The following is a 27,365-nucleotide window of genomic DNA, read 5'->3' on the forward strand; positions in this document are numbered from 1 at the left end:
AGCTGTTCGGACAGAACTGGAGTTCTGGATGTTTTAATTTAAAACTTTATATAACTCTCACATTTTTAATTTTATTAATAATACTTACCATATAAATTTAAAATTAAGTCAAGATTTAAAAAAGCAAGAAAATCACTAACACGTAACAGTTGAAGGAGTCCAGATGGTATTGCAAACTCCTCATCAGATATTTGAAGTTTGATTCTTTATCCCGAATGAAACATAGTTGGGGAGATAAATACAAACAGATCTTATCTTGTTGTCTAAACTATGAAGGTAAGATAGTTCAATATAATTTTCGCCAGTAGAGGCGCTCGAGCAACCGAAGCAATGACACGCATCCGAGTCTAGAAGAAGAAGAGAAGTGAGCGAGGGAAGGGAACATAAACATGAGAAGTGGCACAGCCGTTCATTCTGCTCTAAATCTGCTGTTTCAGACTGTGAGTACATTCATTTTTATCATTTATTAGGAGAAATCTAAATCCAAACAGCGAAAAGAGTCATTTAGTGAATCACTCAGAAATGAATCAAAATGAACCGACTGATGTTGTTCATTAAGCTTGTCAAACGTAAACTCGTTACTGACTGTTTTTTTCACATTACAATTTGTTAAGATTATGAGTTGTGTTTTCATTTTATGTAATAAACAAATGAAACCTGGTAAACAGAGGTTTAATGTATTTAAAATCATATCTAATGTACGAGCAACATAAACATCAGCTAGAGGAGTTGTACTTTTTATAAACAAAGAGAGTTTAAATGCTGGGGAATATTCCCATCTTCCCACAGGAGAAGCAAGCAGGAGGAATTACTCCAGGAGAAACTACTGACATACTATTGTAAAGATGGAGTTTGAGGAAGAACCCTGCAGAATAAAAGATGAAGATACAGAGGAACAAATAGGTTGGTGTTTTCCTTCATTCTCTTTAATGCCTGATGAGGAAGATTAGGTGAAAACTCACAAATCCTCCTGAGACCCAGGCATAGACTTTTTTTCTTCTGTAGAGGACATTATATTTTAGCGAATTTCTCTGAGATCTTCATATGTCATAGTGCTGTAAAGAGCACATTCAGGGCTTTTCAGAGATACCAAATGTTTAGAGGTTTCACCATTAAAACCCCCTCTACTTGGACTTTAAATATGACTGACAATGACTGAATGATCAAATTGACCACTCTTATTGAAATATATTTAGTAATTATCATTAAAATCTAAGTAATTTTCAAATTGTCATAAACTAACATCTCCCGTTATGGGGTTTCAAATCAGAATAGGACTTATCAGGCATTTTGGGGAGACAACAAGTGAAAAGGGAAAGAAATTGCATATCAATATTCCTATTAAATATAAGATATTTTAATTAAAATGTTGCCAAGTTAGTTTTTTACTACATGTTGCCACAAGAACACATCAATATTCAACGTAGACATTGTATAGAATGGGACTACACGTTTATGGCATTTTTACACACATAATGCTTAAAGTAAAATAGTTGATCAAATCATACTGTTATATCTTTCATAACATAGTTCTTTATACTTCTGTTAGAAGCTTTTGGGAGATTGCTGCTCTCCCTGCTTTTATCCATGCTAAGCTGCCTCTTGCCCAGAACAGAATCAGTCGTATCCGTATATTGTTGACATATGGGTTTTGCAGGGCTTCGCGTACAAAAACTCACTCAAGTTTAGTCAAAGGCCAAAACTATTATACTTCTTGTATTCTACTCCGTAAGACCTTTCAAGCTTTCAAATGACACCTATTTTGTGTTGATCAAAGCTAGTTGGCGCCCGCGGGCACTGCAGTACTCTCCGGTTTAGAGGGATTACTCAGCACTCATTAAGAGTTGATTAAAATGGTTAGATGTATTTCTAAGCTTTAAAATTATACATATTTTGTGTTATTCCATTCAGTGGTTGCCCAGTAATTTGATTATGATTTTTTTTTCAGTACACTTCGGGCTTAAAGGGTTAACAGTATGTTGAAACTCTTAAAGTGACAGCAGCCTAATAAACCTACTGTTTTTTGTTTTTTTTTGTCCTCAATGTTGATCTAACAACAAAAGAAAGAGAGAATCACTCACTGCTCTTGACTGGTTGAGTCCTGCTGGAGCCGCTCTAAATATTCACTGTGCTATCAAATTAAAGATAAAATATTATAGAGCTATAATATGAAGAGGGAATGTAGCCGTAGCTCCTACAATACATTTTAACAGGCATGAAAATAACTTAAAGAAATATCTATTTGCTAAGCAATGTAATTCAGATTCTTCGTTTTCTCTTCCCAATATTTAATTTTTTTTAAAATGCATTAAAAACTACGGAAGCCCTGAAACGCAAAAAAAAAAAAAACAATCAGTAAAAAAAAAACAATTCTAGTATTTCGAGATTAAAGTCGAAACGTTTCGAGATTAAAGTCAAATCGTGTCGAGATTAAAGTCGAATCGTTTCGAGAATAAAGTCGAAACATTACCAGAATACAGTCTTCTGTTCTGTAGAAGTTGCGTGTGTGTGCATTCATAACGGCACACGTCCACTGGTGCATAGGACGTGTTTTCAATTCTGAATTTGTGTGTGTGTGTGTGTCTGTGTAAAGAAATGCACTTGTGAAGTCAAACTGCCTCGGACATGGATCTACACAAAATAGTAGCTTTTTACTTTTATCTGGACTTTCAACAAAAAAGAAAATTCGAGGTGCCAATCTACCAACATGCGTTATCATGGCATTGCCTATAGATGAGCACAGACTCCGCCGGAGTAGGTTCACAATCTGGTCGAAGCTTTATGTGGCAGTGTTTTTGACGTGTTTTCGTGCTCGTCTATAATAGGCAACACTATCTGGGTCGAGAACACTTAACAGTTACCGCACTGATTCCCTCTTCACCGTTCTGGATACATTTTAAGTGCATCATTCTTTTTCAAATGATCTGTAGATTAGGCCTACAGATCATTTGGCCGGATCCCGTGATTTCCTCAGATATAATAACCACTGGTGGTGGTTGAGGAGAGATTCCCTGAAATGATTGTAAAGCGCTTTTAAGTGTAGGCCTACAGTAAACATATGAAAGCGCTATATAAATGCCTCATTCATGCATTCATTCATTCATTCATTAAGCTGGATTTCTTGATCCAGTCTGAAAAGTGTTTTCGCCTGTAGGCTAAAGTCTATTTCAGCGCAGTATATTTTATAACGTCCTATAGCCTAATGCCATATCGGTAGACCTGTAGATGTTCCTTTTGTTGAAAGCAAAGATAAAAGTAAAGCTATTATTTTGTGTAGATCCAGTTTACACACACACACACACACGGCAATGTGAAAAAACAGCAAGCACATACGCAACTTCTACAGAAGACTATGTTTCGACTTTATTCTCGAAAAGTTTCGACTTTATTCTCGAAACGTTTCGACTTTAATCTCGAAACGTTTCGACTTTAATCTCGAAATGATAGGATTTTTTTTTTTTTTTTACGTTCAGGGCTTCCGTAAAAAAACAGATATAGTACTAAAAATAAAAATTATCGGTATCTGGCTTGTTCTGGAAAAAGATTGGTGCAGCCCTAATTTTGGGAATTTAACATGTTGCTTTTAGACTCGATGGAAGTGAATGAAGACAAACGGCATCATTTCACAAATGAAGATGGAAATGCAGTGGTTTCAAAGACTGAAGAGAATTTCACACAAAAACAAGCTGGAAAATCTGGAATCGAAGGATCTTTCACCTGCTCTGAGTGTGGAAAGAGTTTCATACATAAATCACAACTTAACAGACACATGAGAATTCACTCTGGAGAAAAACCGTTCACCTGCACTCAGTGTGGAAAGAGTTTCAGACATAGAGGACACTTGAAGGAGCACACAAGAATTCACACTGGAGAGAAAAGGTTCTCTTGTTCTGAGTGTGAAAAGAGTTTCCGTCGCAAAGAGGACGTTAATGTGCACATGAGAATTCACACTGGGGAAAAACTGTTCACATGCACTCAGTGTGGAAAGAGTTTTATTCATAAAGGACACCTAAATGTGCACGTGAGAATTCACTCTGGAGAAAAACCTTATACATGCTCTCAGTGTGGAAATAGTTTCACATCTAAAAGCATTCTCAACAATCATCTGCACACTCACTCTGGAGTGAGATCATTCAGCTGTGATCAGTGTGATAAAACATTTGTTTTTTCATCAAGCTTAAAAACACACATTAAAACTCATGCTGGTGTGAAGCCTCACTTTTGTTCTTTTTGTGGAAAGGGTTTTTCACGACTGCAGAATTTAAAACAGCATGAGCGTGTTCATACTGGAGTGAGACCTTATGTGTGCTCTGACTGTGGGAAGACCTTCACTACATCCAGCAACTTAAAATCACACCAGAGAATTCACACTGGAGAGAAACCGCACCAGTGCTCACACTGTGGAAAGAGTTTCTCTCGGTCAGATTCCTTGAAATCTCATGAGGGAGTTCATACTGGAGAGAAACCGCATCAGTGCTCTACATGAGAGCAAAACCTTGCCCGAAGTTATCTAATGAGCAAATGTTCATGTTCAGGACCATTACTTACAAGAGAAGAATAGACATTCATTTGACAGGGTTCCCACAGGTCCTTGAAATCCTTGAAAGTTTGTTAATCTAAAAATAAAATTTCAAGGCCCTGGAAAGTTTTTGAATATAGACATGCATAGATACAGGTCCTTGAAAGTGCTTGAATTTATTTATTGCAAGAAGTTTTCTGGAAAAAATTTCATATTATTCCCTCCGGTCCGCTAATGTATTTCGCCAACACTTCATGACCTATGCATACTAGCTTTCTTGATTTACGTTAGTTACACGCATTTACGCATTACGTTAAGTGTTTCCCGCGTGAGGTACTTTGTGTTACGTTGCCATGATGTTGCCCGCACAAAACTACTACGATGGAACCTCAACATTTCACAGGTTCACACCGAACCCAAATATGTTCAGTCAATGACTGTATATTGTGTTCAATAAACATAAAACATTTGTGATAATCTGTTGCCCAAATATTTTATTTATTGTAATGTTGAATTGCTTTGCTTGTTAAGATAATGTCAACCCACGAGGCAAGAAAAACTTGAAAAGAAAAAGCATGTTCATACTGGATATCTTAAAACTTCTGGTTACATGAGCCTAAGCTCTTTTCAGTCAAATCCAGGCAAAAGTTAATATCAGATCATTTTAGAATACAGTATAGGATGCACCGAATATTCTTCAGTTTTATGCAAAACAGAAACATGACAAATAGAATATCAGATCTCTGTCATATGGCCAAAAATAAATGCAAAAAAACTGTACTTAGGGACTGTCTCTTAAAATTACATATGACATTGATATACACGTTTCTAACTTCAATAGCATTTGAAGAGAATGACTTCCAGTCGTGAAAACCAACTGTAACATGTCCATGTTGTTGTTAGGCATGATGCACACCTTTTAAATTCTTGATATTTAATAAAATAAAAACTGTCAAATCATGTGTAAATATTGCTATTTTTTCACTACCATGTGCACAAAATTGCCATCATTTAAAGCTCTTTAGCATCTGAAGAGAAAAGTCATTCTCATATCAAGTAAAGGTACTGTTAGCAATGGAAACGCAAGCCAGATTAGGGTTTACCGTCCCGAATCGTTCTGGACTGGACTGTACTACTCGGTGGAAACGAGCCCTTAAATGTGTGATTTTACTGACAGTTTGTTCCTATATGTGTTTAATCTGACAAGTTTAGAAATTTTTTTTTGTCTTGAACCAATGGCTTGTGACCCCTTTTTCTGCTCTGTAAAGTAAATTTAATGTAAATGTAATTTTCAGTTATGGATGTTGAATTAAAACTAAAAACAATTCAGTGACGTTAATAAAAATACTAAAATGTAATCTGTTCTATTACAATCTAACACGGCCAACAGAAAGATTATTTTTTCCTTCCAAATTGTGTACCATTAAAAGGAAGTTTCTTGCTTTGTAAAATTTCAAAGAATACAGTAGCGCAGTGATGACGTCAGAAACTAAAGTCTAATTCGCCGCTGGTTCCTTTGAGATTTTCCTATGGGGTTTAATAATGTGTTTTTTTTTTTATGTTTTTTTTTTATGAGTAAAATAAAGCTTATGATTAACATAACTTGACCATACTTTGACGTTTTGTTCTACAATGTAAACGGCATACACTGTCTTAAAACTTGTTACAAAACGTACATTTTCAAAAATGATGACTGCTTCAAAACTTGTCTGGTATGAGTATGTTGAGTGTCATTTACAATGTAGAATAAACGTCAAAGTATGGTCAAGTTATGTTTACCACAGGGTTTATTTTACTCATAAATTTAAAATCTTGAGGGAACCAGTGGGCGGGGCTTTGACGTCATACTTCCACCGCTCTCTACTTTCATTTTAGACATAAAAACATATAAGAAAGAAATGTTCAAGATTCAGTTTTGTTCTAACATTTTGTGTACCTGTAGATTATTATGCAACAATCTGACACAGAACTGGAGTTTTTAAGTTAAATGTGTAATGATACAGAGACGGATGCAAAATGCAAGTAAAAACTGTTTATTAGATCTCAGTAATATAAGACAACAGGTCAGAGGACAAACACTCAGGTGAAATATGACGCAGGGACTTCGACGGGCAACCCGGTGATGGTGTGCGGTGATCGGCGTGCTCAAGAATCCAGGGAACAAACAATCCAAACGAAGATGATGCACAACAAAGATAATCCACACGAGGAGGGTTAGAGATGAACACGAACAGGACACGACACCGGGGAAGCCACAACGATCTGACAACATGAGACAGTGATCACTGAACATATGGAAAGGGAAGTGATTACAGCTGGCGCTAATAATCAACCTGAGATTGGATACCACGCCCACACACAAACACACAAGAGAGAGACAGTGGATTCATGAGCAAGTTTATTAGAGACGGATCGGAGTGGAATGTTCTTGGTTGAAAGTCACACGTTTTGACCAACAACGTATATGGGAGGCTTCGACCGGTGGTGATCGGCCTTAGATCTGCGCGCCCCCACCTGGAGAAGAGTCTCATGGGCTCTGCTCCATGTGTGACGGCACCTCTGGATGAAAGCGTGAGCGGAGGGAACCGCAACTTCGGATTCCATACTGGGAAAAATAGGTGGCTGGAAACCTAAACTACATTCAAACGGAGAGAGGCACGTAGATGACACTGGTAACGAATTGTGAGCATACTCCACCATTGAGAGTTGCTGACTCCAGGAGGAAGGATTCCTAGAAACCAAACATCGCAACACTCTTTCCAAATCTTGGTTGGCTCTCTCGGTTTGGCCATTGCTTTGGGGATGAAACCCCGAAGACAGACTACATTCCGACACAAAGCAATCTCCTTGGCGAAGGTCTGCGAGTAGTCTGGCCCCCTCCCTACCCGCCACCACACGATCGAAGACCCTTCTCATCTCCTCGGAGAGTGTCTGGAACGAGGCGCAGCATGGATCCTGGTTCTCCCACACCACCGTTCCCCAAAGAGCTGCTTTACCCGACAGCAATGTGAGTACAAATGCTACCCTCGACTGTTCACGGTTGAAAGTCTGTGGCTGCAACGAAAAATGCATGGAGCATCTAGTAAGAAAGGCTCTGCGGTAGTCAGGTTCACCTGAATAACCCTCTGGTGTCGGTAGTCGTTAGCCTGGAAGCCAGCCGAACTTAGCCCCGCCCACAAAATGTTTAAGTAAGGAGGTTCGGTCTGGACTTGATCCGTTGTGGTGCTATTATGCCAGAACAAAAGTTGTTCGGACCAATCAAATTGTCAGGGCGGCTTTATACGATGATGGACAGATGATCAATAGTAACGTAATCATCCACGTCACCAACGAGCACTTGGGTTGAATTTGTTTACAACAAAGATGACTGCCGCTGAAGAATTGAGATTTCACGAGTTCACACTTACAAATAAGTCAGATAGAATAAATGCATATTTGGCGTACTGTCCGAGGAGAGGCTCCGGGCTCGGTATTCGGCCCAAACCCAAAGTACTCCCCCCGTATTCCAAGCTGTGGAAGAACAAGCCGAGAGTGAGTGGAGGGATGCTGAAAACTGTCAAGGAATGTTAGGTGAGTTGACAGAGTGAATAAATATATGCTTCCTCTCATGCTGATAGGGTAGACATTGTAATTGTTTGATGACAAGTTGATTGGATTGATTATTTGCTCCTCCCGAACTTTGTTTATGACACATCATGTGTAGATTACGCCATCGTGTCTGTTATAGAAGATATCGACAGCGCATTCATTTTAAAAGAGGAACAGAGAACCGCGATCAAGGCATTTGTTGATCGGAAAGATGAATGAAGAACATACGTCACTTACACTGTTGTTCTGATTGGTTGTAGGTCTATCCAATTGAGTGCATTTTCCTTCCTGGTTCGGTTGAAACACGCCCCATAATCACAGCCCAATGGAGCAGTATCAGACTCACATTCTGACTAGAATCTGAGTATGATGAAGTACCCTTACTTGATAGGCGTGGTGTAGTCTATGCCGGAAAGAAGCGATCAATGTCATTTTCGCGCGAAGAAGAAATCGACATAAACAACAACAACAACAACAACAACAACAACAACAATGGATGACATACAGCAGATCTTGTTCTTGCTTCTCGGCATGTTTGTCACAAGAAGCCAAGCGCCGACATTAAGCGTTTCTCAATAGCAAGTACGCAAAGTTCAGACTTGCCAAGTCTGACTCAGGAGAATGACTCCCGAGGACGCGAGTCCGGTAATTCTGCAAAGGAACAGCTCGTTCTTCAAAGCGTCACTCAACTCGCTCTGCTACTCCGGTTATCTCTGTATGTACATTTTAGGCAACAATAAAACGCAATATGTTATAAAACACCACACTGCCTCTTTTCGTTTTCATTTAAAGAAATCTTAAACATTATAGCCACACAAATGTGGTTCAGGCCACGCGTATTGATTATATTCACTGCATGTAACGTTAGCCTATTTATAACAACACATTTTTTTTTAATTAAAAGTATAAGTAAAAGGTACAAGAAGCTATACAACAAGAAATAAAGCAAACAATTCAGTCAAACATACAAAGTCAGCGCTCTAGTCTAACGTTACAACGGTAAAGTTAAATAGCCTAAATATAAAGTTATGTGGCCAGGGAACAAATTATAGATTCACAAGACCAAAGATCACCCGTTAGGTCTACACAAGACTAATTATATCTCATGTTTAACCACTACTGAGAAGCCAGAGTCAGCGGCAAACGTCAGAAGGACCAGCCGAGGAAAGGCTGTTCCAGGCGGGGTACATGAGCTCCCGGTGATTGCCTGGATCTCACAACCTGGATCAAATTTTCATCAAATCTTTATAAATAAACCACAGATTTGAGCTTTAAACAACTACATTCTCGCCTGAAAAACTCTTAAAATTACGTATATAAAAAAATGGCGCTTCTTATGCTGTCATTCCCCTTGTAGAACGCGTGACGATTCTCTGTCAACCAATCAACGTTCTGCAGTGAGTCTAGCTCCACCCTTTAGTACCGTACCACTGTGCTAGGTACCCCAACGGAAGGGTACCCAAAAAGTGGTACGGTACGGTTCGGCATTTTGGTACCATTCACAACTTTTGACAGTGGAAACGGAAATAAATGCGTACCGTACCGTACCATTCAGTGGAAACGAGCCATTATAAACTGCGCAAAATAGTTTTGATTAAATGTCAAGATTGGCGTTCTATTGAAATACAATTTAGTCACAATCTATTTTCTGTTCTAACAGCTTATTTCTGTCATTTGTATGCATCATGTATGCGTGTGGATTTAAATATGAATACATTTTAGAAGTAGTTTAAAAAAAATTTTTTTATAATTTTTATCCATTTATCTATTTTTCATTTAAAAGATGTTATTTTGTTTTCATATATTGATTTGCTTTCTCAAAAAATCAAATCAATTTGAGAATTTGAGACTATTTGATCAAAACACTTAAAGCTGGATAACTGAGAGTGATTGTAAGTGTGATGATCATCTGCTAAATGAGCAACAACGACCACAATTCACTCCTTCAGTCAGTGAAGCTCCCACAGCCGTTCATGAGAGTTTAAATGCTGGGGAATATTCCCATCTTCCCACAGGAGAAGAAGCAAGCAAGCAGGAGGAATTACTCCAGGAGAAACTACTGACATACTATTGTAAAGATGGAGATTAAGGAAGAACCCTGCAGAATAAAAGATGAAGATACAGAGGAACAAATAGGTTGGTGTTTTCCTTCCATTCTCTTTAATGACTGATGAGGAACATTAAGATGATAAACTGACATATAACAATAACATCTAAAACTAGATACTAGACTTAAAAGTACTTAAAATTCAGGGCTCCCTGAATTTCCTTTTGTTTCTAATTTGTCTGTCTTCAATTCAACCATGGAAATTTAATATGTTGATTTTAGACCCGATGGAAGTGAATGAAGACAAACAGTATTTCAAAAATGAAGATGGAAGCATCATTTCACAGACTGAAAAGAATTTCACACAGAAACGAGTTAAAGGATCTTTCACATGCACTCGGTGTGGAAAGAGTTACGAACATAAATCAAATTTCAAAACACACATGAGAATTCACACTGGAGAAAGGCCTTATGCATGCTCTCAGTGTGGAAAGAGTTTCTTTCAGAAAGGAAACCTAAAAGAGCACATGAGAATTCACACTGGAGAAAAACCGTTCACATGCTCTCAGTGTGGAAAGAGTTTCGGTCATAAAGGAGGCCTTAATGAGCACATGAGAATTCACACTGGAGAAAGGCCTTTTACATGCTCTCAGTGTCGAAAGAGTTTCAGTCATAAAAAAAGCCTAAATGATCACATGAGAATTCACACTGGAGAAAAACCGTTCACATGCTCTCAGTGTGGAAAGAGTTTCAGAAATAAATCACACCTTACGAAACACATGAGAATTCACACTGGAGAAAAACTGTTCTCATGCTCTCAGTGTGGAAAGAGTTTCACATTCAAAAGCGGTCTCAACATTCATCTGCGCTCTCACTCTGGAGTGAGATCATTCAGCTGTGATCAGTGTGATAAAACATTTGTTGTGGAATCAAACTTAAGAAGACACCTTAATGTTCATACTGGTGTGAGACCTCACATTTGTTCATGTGGAAAGAGTTTTTCACAACTGCATTCTTTGAAAGAGCATGAGAGAATTCATACTGGTGTGAGACCTTATGTGTGCTCTGACTGTGGAAAAACCTTCACTAAATCCAGCTACTTAAAAACACACCAGAGAGTTCATACTGGAGAGAAACCGTACAAGTGCTCACTCTGTGGAAAGAGTTTCTCTCAGTCAGGAAACCTGAAAGATCATGAGAGAGTTCATACTGGAGAGAAGCCGCACCAGTGCTCTTAATGTGGGAAGAGTTTCGACCGATTAAATGGTCTACAGCTCCACATGAAGAAGCATTGCCTAAATGTGTCTAAGTGATCAAAGTTCAGATCCAGGACTTGCAAGTAAATAATCTGATATTCAGATTAAGCTGAAGTTGGAATTTATGAATCAATGACAAGTTGACAACAGCATCTTATTATGCCATTATCCATATCACAATCAACTCGTTTTTAGTCTCGCTGCTTAGATGTGATGCTTTGAGAACATATTGAAAACTCTTTTTGCATTGAAATCACTTGAGACTCTGCAAGAGATGTGTCTGAAAGACCCACATATCCTTATGACTAATATAGGCAAATTACACTATATGCCATATAATGCCTGTGCAAGACAAGCCCAGACTTACGGCATAATAAATGTCATTATTATGTTCTGGAGTTCTGCATGTTTGTTCCTGTGAGTGATTGATTACAAGTCATTTAAATGTATATTGTATCAATGCAGGGAAACAGCTCATATACTAATCTTGTTTATGCTATTCAATTCTTTTGGTACAATTTGCTATTTGTAAAATATTCAACCAGTTTTTCCAGGTCCCACAAATATCAATTGTAATTCACTTGTTACTGTTTGAAATACTGTTTATGAACCTACCTAATTGTTCTGGATTTCTGTTTAATTGTAGACCTCAAATGTCAACATGCAGACAGAATAACTTTAATACATTTTTGAACTGGGACATCAATGTCTTTCTTGTTTCTCTAACTGGAAACACAGTCATCCATTTCTACTTGTACTCAACCCGAACCCTTTGAGCACTGAATAGCGCTCATACAATAATAATAATAATAAAATGATTATTTAGTCCTAATAAATACATTTACTTTATTTTACATTAAATCAAGGGGTTTTCTGTTGTATTCAACATCCATAATCAGTAGCAACAAAATTATTGTAACTAAAAATGGGCCATATGGACTCTAGTATGAACACACACACACACACACACACAGAGAGAAGATGAATTTGCTAAGGAAAAAGGGAATATGTTCTATGTCTGTTGCAATTCAGCAGTTAAATAGGCTACTTTATTATCTAAGAAGGTTCACGGTCATTTAAGATCTTTAAAAATGTAATAAATAATTTAAATTGAAAACAGTTTTAATTTGATTTTGAGTTCTGTCTCGATCCTCGTGTTTCTATATGAAGTTATGACCATAGTTTGTTAGTTCATTAGGTGTTTCCTCTGGATGTCGCCATTTGTTTTCATTGCAACCACATGTTGAGCTGGTTGAATTTATTGTTGTTCAAGAAACGAGTCTGCTGATTTAATTTGCCTGTATGTTTGCATATGAGGACATTAATTTTATTTTTATTGGGAGAAAACTAAATCGGACAACTTGTGTGCATGCATTGAGCTGCTCGGACAGAACTGAAGAGGTAAATTTTCACATTTGTCGCGCCTTTACTTTGACACAATATCTCAGAAAGTCAACTCATTTGTTTAAAAACTATTTTAAATCAACAATCTATACTTGTACAATCTTACTATGAATTGACATCAAGATTTATATTCAAATCAATAATATCAGTGACAAGCAACAATTTCCAGGTATAGCATCAAAGACAATTTGCATGCGCCTATGCCTTAGCAGATATTTGAAGTTTAAATCTATCTAAAAAATGACAGTGTCACCAATAAAATGATATTTCCAAACCAACAGTTTGTTTCTGTTTTGTTTTTATGTAGGCCTAATGTAATTATAATAATTGTTTCACGGTCGGAAAAGAAACCGTATGGTTTTGCGAAGTATCTTTGGGCTTTGTGTCTTCTTTTGAATGTTAATATGTAGGCCTATTGGTTTCCGCTGTAGAGGGCACTCGTGCAACGTAATCAATGACGTACATCAGAGTACAACAGAGGAACAATACAGGGTGTCGAAAGGACAAAATATAGCAACACTTAGAATGCAATACACAACAATTTTTACCTTCCCTAAAGGTTCCCATTGTCAAACAATCAAACTACTAATTTTCGATTAAATTCATAAAGTTGAATATCCTCATCCAAAGAATCACACAGAGTCTTCTTTATCAGAATCTAACATAAAATATATTGCTCCATAAATGTTCAGGACAATTTTTTTTTTCCTGCAATCATATGGCAAAGGGCCATAAGTGACCTGTCCTCTATCAGTGGTGCTGGTCCAGATGGCATCGAGAATAAGTTTATTAAAATTGGTTCTCATGTACTAGCAGTGCCATTGGCCTCACTTTTTAACTTGTCGTTCTCTTTTTGTAAATTACCTTTAGCCTGGAAATGTGCCAAAGTTATCCCACTTCACAAAGGTGGCGATCCTGAAAATAGTAATAACTACAGACCCATCTCAATCATCAATAGTGTTGTAAAAGTTTTTGAGAAAATATTATTTTTCCAATTATCGAATTATTTAGCTGACAATAACCTATTATCTCAATGTCAATCTGGATTCAGAAAACATTTTTCTACTACTACAGCACTTCTTAAATTTACCAATGATGTGTTTTCGAGTTTTGATAATCGTATGTGTACAGGTGCATTATTTTTTGATCGTACTAAAGCGTTTGACTTAGTTGATCATTATTTACTCTTAGACAAATTGTATTCTGTTGGTCTGTCTACCTCTTCTTTGCTTTGGTTCAATTCTTATCTACACAATCGTCGCCAGTGTGTGTCCTTTGGGGGCAGCATCTCTTATTTCACTGACATTGACAGAGGAATTCCTCAAGGTTCCTCTCTCGGGCTGTTACTTTTTTCGATATTTATCAATGATCTTCCGCGGAGCTGCACTGAATGCAATATCCAACTTTATGCTGATGACACGGTCATTTATTGTTCCAAACCTAATATTTATGACAGCAGCACTACATTACAAAACGGTTTTGATTCCGTCCAGCGGTGGCTATTGTCCAACAAGCTTCTACTTAACAAATCAAAATCATATTCAATGCTTTTTCAAAAAAAAGCCGAATCCTTCATCTGAAAATTCACTAAAAATTAAATTTCTTGATCAAACTCCCATAAAACCTACTAGGCAGGTCAAGTATCTTGGCCTTTGGCTTGACTCTGATCTTTCTTTTAGCACTCATGTACATAATATAACTAATAAGCTCAACTGCTCACTTAGAATTTTATACCAATCAATTAACTGTTTTAATTTTCCTGTCAGAAAAATAATTGTTTCTCAACTTTTATTGCCAATCTTGGATTATGCCGATATCATATACCAAAATACTACAGCCTCCTGCCTTCAGTTTCTTAACACTGCCTACAATAGCCTGTGTAGATTTATCCTCCGCTGCCCCTACAGAACACACCATTGTGAAATGTACCATCAACTGTCCTGGCTGACCCTACCAGATAGAAGGCGTTTTCATTGGTTACAATTTATTTTTAAATGTATTTATATGGACTATCCTTCCTATTTAAAACAATATCTAATTCCATTTAGATCATTTTATAACTTGCGACACAATAACCAAATCTATTTTCTCATTCCTCAAATCAACAAAGAAATAGGAAGATATGCATTTCAATATAAAGCACCGTATGAGTGGAATAACCTTCCCATTTCAATTCGCTCTTTGACTTCCTTTCCAATGTTTAAAAATGCCCTAGCTCAACATCTTCAGAATACATGCAATTGTTTTTTTTTTTTTTATATATATCTCTGAGGTGGTTTGGGGGCACAGGTCAGGACAGATGCTGGAGCATTATCGGTGGTCACTACTGCTCTACAGTGGTTACCACTGATAGAGTTGATACCCTTAAATGGGATTAAATGAAACCTATTTTAAGCATGGTGCATTAATCCTTTACATTTATGTGTGCATACGTGTTTACTGGTGTCTAGATTTGTGTTTCGGTACATACATATTACATGTGTTTTAGGGGTCGACCGATTAATCGTCCGACTGATTAATCGGCCGATTTTTTGCATTTTTTAGCATAATCGGCATCGGCCTATATCCAAGTATATTATTATAATAATAATAATACATAAGTCTTATATAGCGCTTTCCAAGGAACTCAAAGACGCTTTACAAATGAAATGGTGCCTTAACGACCGTTATCTACTGGACCTGAATATCAACACGGATTTCTGTGCTTCATTTCGGTGCTACTGTTATGCCTGTGCTTCTCTTGGATGCTCTGAAAACGGACGTTAGAATAACAGAAACATCGCTTCGCTGCACGTGACGCTAGTCAGCAGCTAACTTTAGCATACCGTTAGCTAGTAGCTGGATTAAACACGGTTAAAATGCTGGCCAAACAGTGTAATGTGTGACTGTATTTCACTGTAGACTAGGGGTGGAACGGTACATGTATTCGTATTGAACCGAAACAGTACCGGCGTCACGGTTCGGTGTATAAATTTACACAGAGAATACATGGTATAAAAATAAATAAAACTCCCGTGCAAATTAATTAATGTAATGCGGAACTACTGTTAGTTAGGCGGGTTCTTTAGGGACACCTAATCTGTAGCTCTGCCTTAGCTCTGAAGCAGGCTGTGATGTAAAGATTGCAATGCTGGAATATGTTGTGTGTGTGTGTGAGAGAGAGAGAGAGAGAGAGAGAGAGAGCGAGAGAGAGAGAGAGGCGCGGGCGCGATCGAAAAGTCGCGTGTGTTTAAACTCGCAAAGTGTTTACTTATATTTGTGTACGTGTATGTGTGTGTGTGTGAGGCGCGGATGCAATCGAACAGTGGAAACATAAAAACAAACTCCGTCATTTTGTTTATACAGGACATCATTCAAACTGCAAAGTGTTTAAGTTACTGTTAATTACAATTTTAAGGAAAACAAATATATAAATCTGAAATGTAGCAAATTAATTTTCAATTCATTCAGGTACAATTACCAAACATATCTCAAGGTCTTTTTGTCTTTTGTACTAGTGCAGATTGGTCAAATGTTCAATAAATGTTTTTGTTGAGAAATCTTGTCTATCTTAAGTAATTATTTGTGTTACATTTTATCTTTCAAATAGAGGTTAAAAACAAGCACATAATCGGCCAAATATCGGCCAAAATAAATCGGCAGCATTTATCGGGCATCGGCCGACCCGGATTTCAAAAGATCGGCATCGACCTGAAAAAAACCCATATCGGTCGACCTCTAATGTGTTTACTCTGTTGAGGGATGAGTGAGCAACCTTTGGAGAGTCTTGTATGAGTGAATGTCTTGTTTGTATTAGTTATGTATTATATATTTCTGCATAAATGCCATAACATTTGTGCTTTTTTTGAAAAGGTGCCATTTTACACTCTTTTCACCACAAACAGGGCTACTATGTAAGCAAAATCTACATGTTTGTATTTTTGAGAGAATAATGTTTATGCATGGTTATTGAAAAAACTAAAAATTTAAGTTTCTGAATCGAGGCTACAAAACTATACTACATTTACATTAAGTCATTTAGCAGACGCTTTTATCCAAAGCGACTTACAAATTAGGACTAAATTAAGCGAGTCATCATGAAGAGGCAAAAACAACAACAACGCAAGAAGTGCTCAGAATACAAAGTTCAGGCATTATTCAGAGTAGCATAAGCCTGATAAGTGATGTTTCGAAGGTTTTTTTTTTTTTTTTTTTATGAGGTTAAGTGCTCACGGAAGAGATGGGTTTTCAGCTGTTTTTTGAATGTTGCCAGTGATTCTGCATTCCGGATGAGGCCGGGGAGAGCGTTCCACCAGCATGGAGCTGTGAATGAGAATGTTCTGGAAAGTGATTTTGTGGCTCTCTGTGATGGAACCACGAGACGTCGCTCGTTGATCGATCGTAGGCGTCTGGTAGGGATGTAGCCTCGTAGGAGTGAGTGAAAGTAGGAGGGAGCTGAGCCTGTGATAGATCTGTAAGCAAGCGTCAATGCCTTGAATTTGATGCGAGCAGCGAGAGGTAGCCAGTGCAGAGAGATGAACAGAGGAGTGACGTGGGCCCTCTTGGGCTCGTTGAAGACAAGACGAGCTGCAGCATTCTGGATCATTTGTAGAGGTTTTGTTGCACATGCTGGAAGTCCGGCCAAAAGAGCATTACAGTAGTCAAGCCTAGAGATGACCAGGGCCTGGACGAGAAGTTGTGTTGCATGCTCAGTTAGGAAAGGCCTGATCTTCCTGATGTTGTACAGTGCAAACCTGCATGATCGAGCTGTCTTTGAAATGTGATCTGTGAAGGACAGCTGGTCATCAAGCGTTACTCCGAGATTTCTGACCGACCTTGCTGGGGTGATTGATGATGACTCTAGCTGGATGGTGAAGTCGTGTTGTATAGACGGATTGGCAGGGAGGACGAGAAGCTCAGTCTTTGCCAGGTTGAGCTGCAGGTGATGCATCCATGCATCCATGTGGAGATGTCCGCCAGACAGCTTGAGACCCGTGCAGCTACTGTGGGATCATCTGGTTGAAATGAGAGGAAGAGCTGTGAATATTATATAAATATACTAAATATGTGAATAATATACTAAATATGTGTCCACAAGTCTTAAGAGTTTTTGCTTCAAAGTATGTGAAAATCATCCTGCCTACTTATTCACATAAAAACAATTCATTAATTTAAATTTTGTAAGACACATGATAATGATTAATGCTGTGATTCACACTTGAGAAGACAATGACTTGCATAATAAGCTGCATAATGATCCTTTCAGTCAGGAAGTCACTGAGAAGGAAACACCAGAAAGAATGCGAGGACAAAAGAAATATATATGAAAGTCAAAAGCACATTTTGATACAGTCATACCTGGAAACAAATACTTTTCAAATAGGCTATGGATCATTCTAGAGAATTGTTTCAAAGTTAGAGTTGGAAACATCTTGATATATATATTTTTTTTCACAAATTTTGTATGCATGCAAATGGTTTAATATTCAAGGTAAACATTTTCTAGTAATTATGCAGTTAATTCTCATACTGCATTTTCAGAAAGTTTGGGAATATTTTCCAATTTTTGGGGGAATATACATTGTGTATATATATATATATATATATATATATATATATATATATATATATATTTTTTTTTTTTTTATTATTATTTTTTTGTTATTTTATTAAAAAGTTCCACATGTAAATCAGAAATTGTAATTACAATTTTAACAATATTTTAAGTGTAATATTTCTTTGTAAAAAACACAAAGTTCACCATAAGTATTTCAAAGTTAAAGATTCATTAGTTTGAATATACATGGGAACAAACACTATAATAACATCTTAGTTGATAATTCAATATACCTATTTTATTTTTGACAAAACATTCCATAATATTTAACATATGAGCAGGAATTGGCGAACACAAGCTTCATTTATGTGGCAGTAGTCTAGTCTGCATAAAAACACCTTTTACAAAAATCTATAGCAATTTTTTTTATTGAAAGTAAAATCTTTCAAATGCAATAATCTAATAACATTACCAGTTGGCTATATGTTCTTTTATCAATTGTCAGGGTTTGTTTTGTTAATTCTATGAATGGCTCAGTTAATGCTATAACTACCATTATTTATTTCAATTATACTAATTAAAACGTCTACAAATGTATAAAACTGACCAGAGATCAGGTAAAACCAGACACTTGTTTATTTGGTTCTTCTCAGTGACTCCTTCATGATGGTTTGACTGAGATCCTCAGTGGTGAACCATTGAAATTTTTCTTTTCTTTTTTCTAAGTGTTTCAAAACAGTTATGACGTAATGAAGCCTTGTTAAGATTACGAGGTGAGTTTTTTCTTTTATTTAATGAACAAATGAAACCTGGTAAACCGTTTTTAATGCATGTAAATCATATCTAATTTTAGAGCAAGATAAAAATCAGCTAGAGGAGTTAAATTGTTTCTAAACAGTTGTTTGAGCAAAACATTTACACCTTGATAATTGAGAGTGAATATAAGTGTGATGATCATCTGCTAAATGAGCAACAACGACCACAATTCACTCCTTCAGTCAGTGAAGCTCCCAAAGCCGTTCATGAGAGTTTAAATGCTGGGGAATATTCCCATCTTCCCACAGGAGAAGAAGAAGCAAGCAGGAGGAATTACTCCAGGAGAAACTACTGACATACTATTGTAAAGATGGAGATTAAGGAAGAACCCTGCAGAATAAAAGATGAAGATACAGAGGAACAAATAGGTTGGTGTTTTCCTTCATTCTCTTTAATGGCTGATGAGGAACATTAAAATTAAAACTCACATTTCCTCCTGAGACCCAGGCTTAGACTTTATCCTCTGTAGAGGACATTACATTTTAGCAAATTTCTCTGAGATAATTCATGTCACAGTCCTGTAAAGAGCACATTCAGGACTTTTCAGAGATTCCAAATATTTGGAGGTTTCACCTTTACAAATTAACTTTTTCACTCACTGGCCAATTTGGCTATTACATTTTTAAGTTTCTGGGCATTCTGAACTTCACCTAGCAAAAATAAATAAATAAATATATAAATATATGAACCAGATTAACTATGTCACAGTTGTACATAGATCATTTGAAGGTCAGCAGCAAAGACATTGGTTGTGAGATTAAATACATAAAGTATATATGCATATTCAGGACTTTTCAGAGATACCAAATGTTTGGAGGTTTCACCTTTACAACCAGGGTTTGAAATGAACTTTTTCACTCACTGGCAATTTGGCTATTACATTTTTAAGTTTCTGGACATTCTGAACTTCACCTAGCAAAAATAAATAAATAAAAATAATATATATATACAGTACCAGTCAAAAGTTTGGAAACATTACTATTTTTAATGTTTTTGAAAGAAGTCTCTTATGCTCATCAAGCCTGCAGTAAAAAAAAAAAAAAAAAAAAAACAGTAATATTATGAAATATTATTACAATTTAAAATAATGGTTCTCTAAAATGTAATTTATTTTTGTGATGCAAAGCTGAATTTTCATCAGCAAGTACTCCAGTCTTTGGTGTCTTATGATCCTTCAGAAATCATTCTAATATGATGATTTGATACTCAATTATTATCAGTGATGGAAACAGTTGTGCTGTTTAATATATTTTTTTGGAATACTTTTTTCAGGATTCATTGATGAGTAAAACGTTAACAGCATTTATTCATAAAAACAGCATTTATTCAAAATAAAAACATTTCTAACAATATAAATCGTTACCATCACCTTTTATCAATTTAACGCATCCTTGTTGAATTAAAGTACTAATTTCTTAAAAAAAATAATAATTATTGTTCCCAAACTTTTGAACGGTAGTGTATATTGTTACAAAAGATTTCTATTCTAAATAAATTCAGTTCTTTTTAACTTTTTATTCATCAAATAATCCTGAAAAAAGTATCTCAGGTTATAAAAAAAATATTAAGCAGCACAACTGTTTCCAACATTGATCATAAATCAGCATATTGAATGATTTCTGAAGGATCATAAGACACCAAAGACTGGAGTACTTGCTGAGGGAAATTCAGCTTTGCATCACAAAAATAAATTACATTTAAAAAAGAGAACCATTATTTTAAATTGTAATAATATTTCATAATATTCCTGTTTTTTTTTTTTTTTTACTGCAGGCTTGATGAGCATAAGAGACTTCTTTCAAAAACATTAAAAATAGTAATGTTTCCAAACTTTTGACTGGTACTGTATATATATATGAACCAGATTAACTATGTCACAGTTGTACATATAGATCATTGAAGGTCAGCAGCAAAGACATTGGTTAATAAAGTGAGATTAAATACATAAAGTATGTATGTGTAGTTTAATATAGTTAATTATAAAGTTTTGCGTGAAATTTTGAGATTGCATTTTACTGTTTTTATTCGTTTTTAGGAATACTGAATGTTTTTGTGCAAGTGAGATGAGTAAATGCACGTTCACGTTTAGTCTAGAACTTAAATAACCATAATGTTTGCGCACAACGCCTCCTCACTTTATTTCTCTCAACACGAGGACAGGAGAGCTGTCAGTCAATAAATGTGAAAAAGTAACTTGTGTTACATATTTAAAAAAGTTACTTGGATATTTTGTTGTAAATTGAAAGAGTAATGCGTTACTTTACTAGTTACTTGAAAAAGTAATCTGATTACTTAACTCAAGTTACTTGTAATGAGTTAAACACAACACTGACCAGGACTTACAGCATGTTTAACAGGCATTTTGGGGAGACACAATGACTGAATAGGGAAAGAAACTGTATATCATATATTCTCATGAAAATGTTGCCAAGTTATTATTCCCATTATTACACTTCTTTTTTTCACATGTTGCCACAAGAACACATTAATATTCACATTAAATACATTGTATAGAATGGGACTACACATTTAAGGCAATTTTACACACACATACATACAATATCATGAAGTAAAATAGTGCATCAAATCTTTCTGTTATATCTTTCATAAAAATGTCAGCATCAACAACTTCATCTTTGCAGCCGAAAACACAGAAAAAACTACCTAATAATTAAAATGTTTCCTTGCTATTTTTTATCTTCTCATCTTCTTAATATTCTTTATGTGTGTGCTTGAGTACAGAATAGACTATATATTACGTCTATATTAAATTCTTATTATGGTTTAGTATTTTTATCAGTATATAAGAAATTAAATTAATATAAATGTGTGATTAGTCAACTAATGGCTTAAATGAACAACTACTAGTCGACTAGAAAAATCTTTAGTTGGGGGCAGGCCTGTCTTATCATGCCAGTTTATTTTATTATTCTTATTAACTACAGAGGACATAGCATAAAATATAAAAAAAATAAAAAAATAATAATTATTCCTTATGAACAAAGTAATTGCTACGACCGCTATGGATCATCTGTAAAAGGAAAAGTCTTGCTACCAGAGAGATGCAGAATAATAAAGAGTTTTATTATTTTCAACAAGGGTTTAGCATCAGGGGCAGACTAGGCCAAAATAACAAACACAATCTTTTTATAAACCTCTACATTTCCTAAAAAAAAATACAATAAAATAAAATAATTACCAATAACCAATAAAACAGTTTCAAACCAGTTATGACGTAATGAAGCCTTTTTTAGATTATGAGTTGTGTTTTCATTTTATTTAATGAACAAATTAAACCTGGTAAACCGTTTTGAATGCATGTAAATCATATCTATTGTTAGAGCAAGATAAAAATCAGCTAGAGGAGTTAAATTGTTTCTAAACAGTTGTTTGAGCAAAACATTTACACCTGAATAATTGAGAGTGATTGTAAGTGTGATGATCATCTGCTAAATGAGCAACAACGACCACAATTCACTCCTTCAGTCAGTGAAGCTCCCACAGCCGTTCATGAGAGTTTAAATGCTGGGGAATATTCCCATCTTCCACAGGAGAAGAAGAAGCAAGCAGGAGGAATTACTCCAGGAGAAACTACGGACATACTATCGTAAAGATGGAGATTAAGGAAGAACCCTGCAGAATAAAAGATGAAGATACAGAAGAACATATAGGTTGGTGTTTTCCTTCATTCTCTTAAATGACTGATGAGGAACATTAAGATGAAAACTCACATTTCCTCCTGAGACCCAGGCTTAGACTTTTTCCTATGAAAATCCCTTGTACTGAACACCGGCCAATTTGGCTACTACATTCTTAAAGGGGTGGTTGATTATGATTTCACTTTTCTAACTTTAGTTAGTGTGTAATGTTGCTGTTTGAGCATAAACAACATCTGTAAAGTTAAAATGCTCAAAGTTCAAAGCAAAGGGAGATCTTTGCTTTTAAAGAAATCATTTTTTAAGGACTATAACAAACGGCTGGTAGAGACTTCACAACATTCCTCCCGGGTTAGTGACATCACAAACACTCAAATTTACATAAACCCCGCCCCCGGAACACGATTTATAGATTATCAAGATACAATATGCTAATCAATGACTAGAAGATAACTACACATAAGCTACATAAATACATCAAATAACCATTCAGAAATATCCTGTTGCTTCATACATGTTCTTGAGTCTCGTCTCCATCATTGTCTGAATCCGGTTTGAACATAAAAGGCTAAAAGTTTTTGAAATGTTCAGTGCATGTCTGTGTGAGTGCAAGCTGTTGAAGCTCCGCCCCCTGTGCCAGGAGCAGCAGCTCATTTGCATTTAAAGGAACAGACACAAAAGAGTGCGTTTTTGCTCAACCTCAAACATTGACAATTTTAACATGCTATATAAAAATATCTGTGGGGTATTTTGAGCTAAAACTTCACACACACACTCTGGGGATATCAAATACTTATTTTACATCTTGTGAAAAGGGCATTATACCACCCCATTTAAGTTACCAGACATTCAGAACTTCGCCTAGCCAAAAAAAAAAAAAAAAAATGAACCAGATTAACTACGTCACAGTTATATATATATATAGAACTACACACACATATTATATATAAAGTTTTGGATTTCATAAATTAATTTCTTATTAAATTTTTTTTAAAAAAATCCTGTCATCCAGCCATTTCCAGCCTCCTCTTTCATCCTCATTACCAAAAATGTGTTTTAGGTGGACAGATCAATACAGTACAAAGAACATAAAACAAATGTAGGATGTTGGAAAATAGCAATGTCTTTTCTGTTAACCAAACGCTTTTTAAATCTCCGCTATTGCTTTAATGTAAATTAACAAGCGCACCGTTATTTGTTGCTTAGTGATGTGTGTGTTCAAGTAAGCCAGGTATGCGCGCATTCTGCACAATACACTGTATTCATAATGACTCGCGACTTGCGCTAAATCTGCGCAGATTTGGCTTACACGGACTTTACCAGCAAGGTGAGTAAACATAATAACACGGCAAATTTGCTAGTGATTTGAAAGTGTTACCTGCCACAGCTGATTTTTGGCGGGTGTTCATTTAATTTCAAACCCTGATTACAACTGAATCAAATTTAGCACTCTTATCTAAATATGATATTTAATCACACAAAAAGTTCACACACAAAAAAAGTTTCTGGTTCTCAGGAGGATATAACAAAACATCTAAAACTAGACTCCGTAAGTAAACTGGATTTGTGCTTTATTTGAATTTTGGGAATTTTGTGTTGATTTTAGACCCAATGGAAGTGAATGACGACAAACAGCATTATTTCACAAATGAAGAAGGAGAACTGAAATATAAAAATGAAGACAAACAACATCTGTTTCAAGAATCTCATCATTTCAAAAATGAAGATGGAAATGCAGTCGTTTCAAAGACTGAAGAGAATTTCACACAAAAACAAGCTGGAAAATCTGGAGACAAAGGATCTTTAACCTGCTCTGAGTGTGGACTGTTTCACCCCGAAGAAAATCACACTGAAGAAAATCTGTTAACATGCACTCATTGGGGAAAGAGATTCACTCAGAAAAGGGCTCTCTATGATCATCTGCTCTCTCACTCTGTTGTTCAGAGATCATTCAGCTGCGATCAGTGTGAGAAAACATTTGTTGGGGAATCAAACTTAAAAAGACACCTTCAAATTCATTCTACTGTGAAGCCTCACATTTGTTCTTTATGTGGAAAGAGTTTTACACTGCTGACGTATTTAAAAGTGCATGAGCGTGTTCATACTAGTGTGAGAGCTTATGTGTGCTCTGACTGTGGGCATAGCTATACTACAAACGCACAGTTAAAAAAACACCAGAGAATTCATACTGGAGAGAAACCGTACAAGTGTTCACACTGTGGGAAGAGTTTCTCTCGGTCAGGAACCCTGAAAGATCATGAGAGAGTTCATACTGGAGAGAGGCCGTATCATTGCTCTTCATGTGAGAAAAGATTCACCCAATTGGCTCATCTACGGACTCATGAGAAAAAGGGTTGCCCAAAGTTGCCCATTGCCCAAATCTAAGTATTTTCCATTTGCTTTTCTGTTTTGTCTCAGGATGCTGTTGAAATGATTTGTATTAAAGCGCTATACAAATAAATGTGAATTGAATTGAGCAAAGTTTACATTCACATCCATGATTTCTAAATATTGCACTTACAAATGATTTGACATTCTATTGTTTTAATAGAGTGATTTAATCTAAGGGTTTAAGGTCAAGGTTTTAGGTTTAAGGTCAAGGTTTTAGGTCAAATTATTAGTGTTTGACAGTTTGATGAAGCATTGCCCTTCTCTTTTCTCAACCGCTGTAACATGATTTATATGATCAATTTTACTGACCTTCGAACACTTCAGACATCGATTAAAAGTGTGAATGACGATGAACACAATGGAATAGTTTGCAAGATATGAAGGTTTCCCTAAAAACTCACATTCTTTTCAAGCAATCAGATCTCAAATCAGATATTTTCAGGAGTACTGTCTGCACTATCAGATAAGATGTGTGTGTCGAGACATGGCAGGAATGCAGTAACAGAGTTTACTCATTTAGCCCGGCTTCCAGAGAATATGTACTTGTTTTGTAATTAATTTTTTCATAAATTACAGTCATATTTTGTAGAACAAGAATAGTCAGTTTGAACTTTATTCTGCTGTTCTCATGATAACTGTATGAGACGTGAAGGTCAATAATGCATTGCATGTATTCACTAAAACAAAATCCTTTTTATAACTTGTATTAGAGCGCTGAAGTGATGAAGTATTTTTTATACAAACTTCATCTCTCATATTGTAAATGCCTGTTTAAATATAAATGGAAAAATCTGGTGCAATTTTAGTTTTAAAAGATGATTTATTACCACACATTTAGACCCTTTGTTTTAATGTAAATTATTACATATTTAAATCAATTTAAATCACATTAGTTTTGGTTTTTTTTTATTTCTCACGTCTCAAAATGTACAGTTCTTCAAATAGTAGACCTGCCAACCTGTATGCATTTTGACATCAAAGTTGTCACTCTAAACTACGCAAAAACCTGGTGTCACTCACAATATATATTCTCTTACACTATGGGGGTAGTGATAAGCACATTTTTAAACCCGTTGTACCTTATATTACAATCTAGGTTCATTGTTTTACATTGTGCAGAGAAAGATTTTAATGCAAAAAAAAATATCTTCAATATCTTAATGCATCACGGATAAACAGCTAAAACAAGTCATTTGAAATATGAATTATTATTTAATAGGCTATTGTTGCCACTTTCACACAAATGCCTCATATGCACTAATGGTGAAAATAATTGAACTCCACAAAGAAACAAATCACATCTCTTCCCCAAAAATTTCCCTTGACAAACAATCAAACTTCACTAGCTATTGATTAAAGGGTACATGAACTGCATTGTTTTATAATGTTTTCTGGAGTGCACTTATAATGGTAGTATGATTTTTGCATAGAAAATTGTCATAATTTAGAAATAAAAAGCATTTTCCTACCCTAATTTTAGGCTCTGATTTAAAAGCTCTGTTTGAAGGAGCGTGTCTGCTGAAAGACTTCAGTGTAAACCACTGCTCTGATTCGCTATATCTTTGCATATGAAATAGCTATTACATGTGGAACTCCCTCGAAAACCTTTAGCGCGTTTTTACTATTGCAGCTCTCAAGGTTAACTAACCGTGAAGTGTTGATTATAGCATTATATTTAGATCGTGGCATGAAAGGTTGCAGTGATGAGCATGTAGCCGATCGGACATGGACATGTTTAGCGCATGAATGCAGCAATCTGGTCTTTGCAACTCGATTTCTGCACACTAACGAATCATAACTAACAGTGCAAACACAATGTAATTAAGGGATTCGTTTACTATAGGCTAATATTGGAGTCTTGGTGCGAGTCCAGAACTCAGTCACTTATAAACTTGCGCTGTTTGATTGACAGCTCCAGCGATTGTAGAGGGAGAGCTCTTTGTCCACCAAAGGACTTTTTCACGAGGCTGGCGTATTTTTCCAATTGTTTTTGATCGGAGCGCTGCGTTTTTAAAACAATATGAGCGCCTGACCGAGCATGTATTTAACGCTCAAGCGCTGATCGAGCGCGAGCGTTGAAGAATGTTCAACTTCGAGTAAACGCAATGCTCATCACTGTCACTTTTTACCCAACTGTCCAATCACGGTGGAG

General features: G+C 36.1%; 1 protein-coding gene across 2 annotated transcripts; it reads left to right on the forward strand.

Annotated features, from left to right (window-relative positions):
* Positions 1-335: 335 nt before the first annotated feature.
* Positions 336-25,297, forward strand: LOC311277862 (uncharacterized protein). Of its 2 annotated transcripts, XM_084388332.1 has the most exons (5): positions 838-903; positions 10,123-10,243; positions 19,415-19,534; positions 22,718-22,837; positions 24,429-25,297. In XM_084388332.1, exons 3-5 carry the CDS (start codon positions 19,477-19,479, stop codon positions 25,205-25,207), a joined length of 957 nt encoding a protein of 318 aa, XP_084244458.1. In that variant the 5' UTR covers positions 838-903; positions 10,123-10,243; positions 19,415-19,476; the 3' UTR covers positions 25,208-25,297. The 2 variants fall into 2 exon arrangements, with proteins under 2 accessions (XP_084244457.1, XP_084244458.1); XM_084388331.1 differs by lacking the exons at positions 10,123-10,243; positions 19,415-19,534; positions 22,718-22,837; positions 24,429-25,297 and adding exons at positions 336-440; positions 3,588-5,427 and having other exon boundaries at positions 790-903.
* Positions 25,298-27,365: the final 2,068 nt, after the last annotated feature.

Source organism: Rutilus rutilus (assembly GCF_951802725.1).
Source record: "Rutilus rutilus genome assembly, chromosome: 18".
Lineage (NCBI taxonomy): Eukaryota > Metazoa > Chordata > Actinopteri > Cypriniformes > Leuciscidae > Rutilus > Rutilus rutilus.

Coding starts and splice junctions, on each gene's coding strand:
- LOC311277862 (XM_084388331.1), top strand. CDS start 846: ATGGAGTTTGAGGAAGAACCCTGCAGAATAAAAGATGAAGATACAGAG. Junction 904..3,587: donor AGATACAGAGGAACAAATAG/GTTGGTGTTTTC, acceptor TGTTGCTTTTAG/ACTCGATGGAAGTGAATGAA.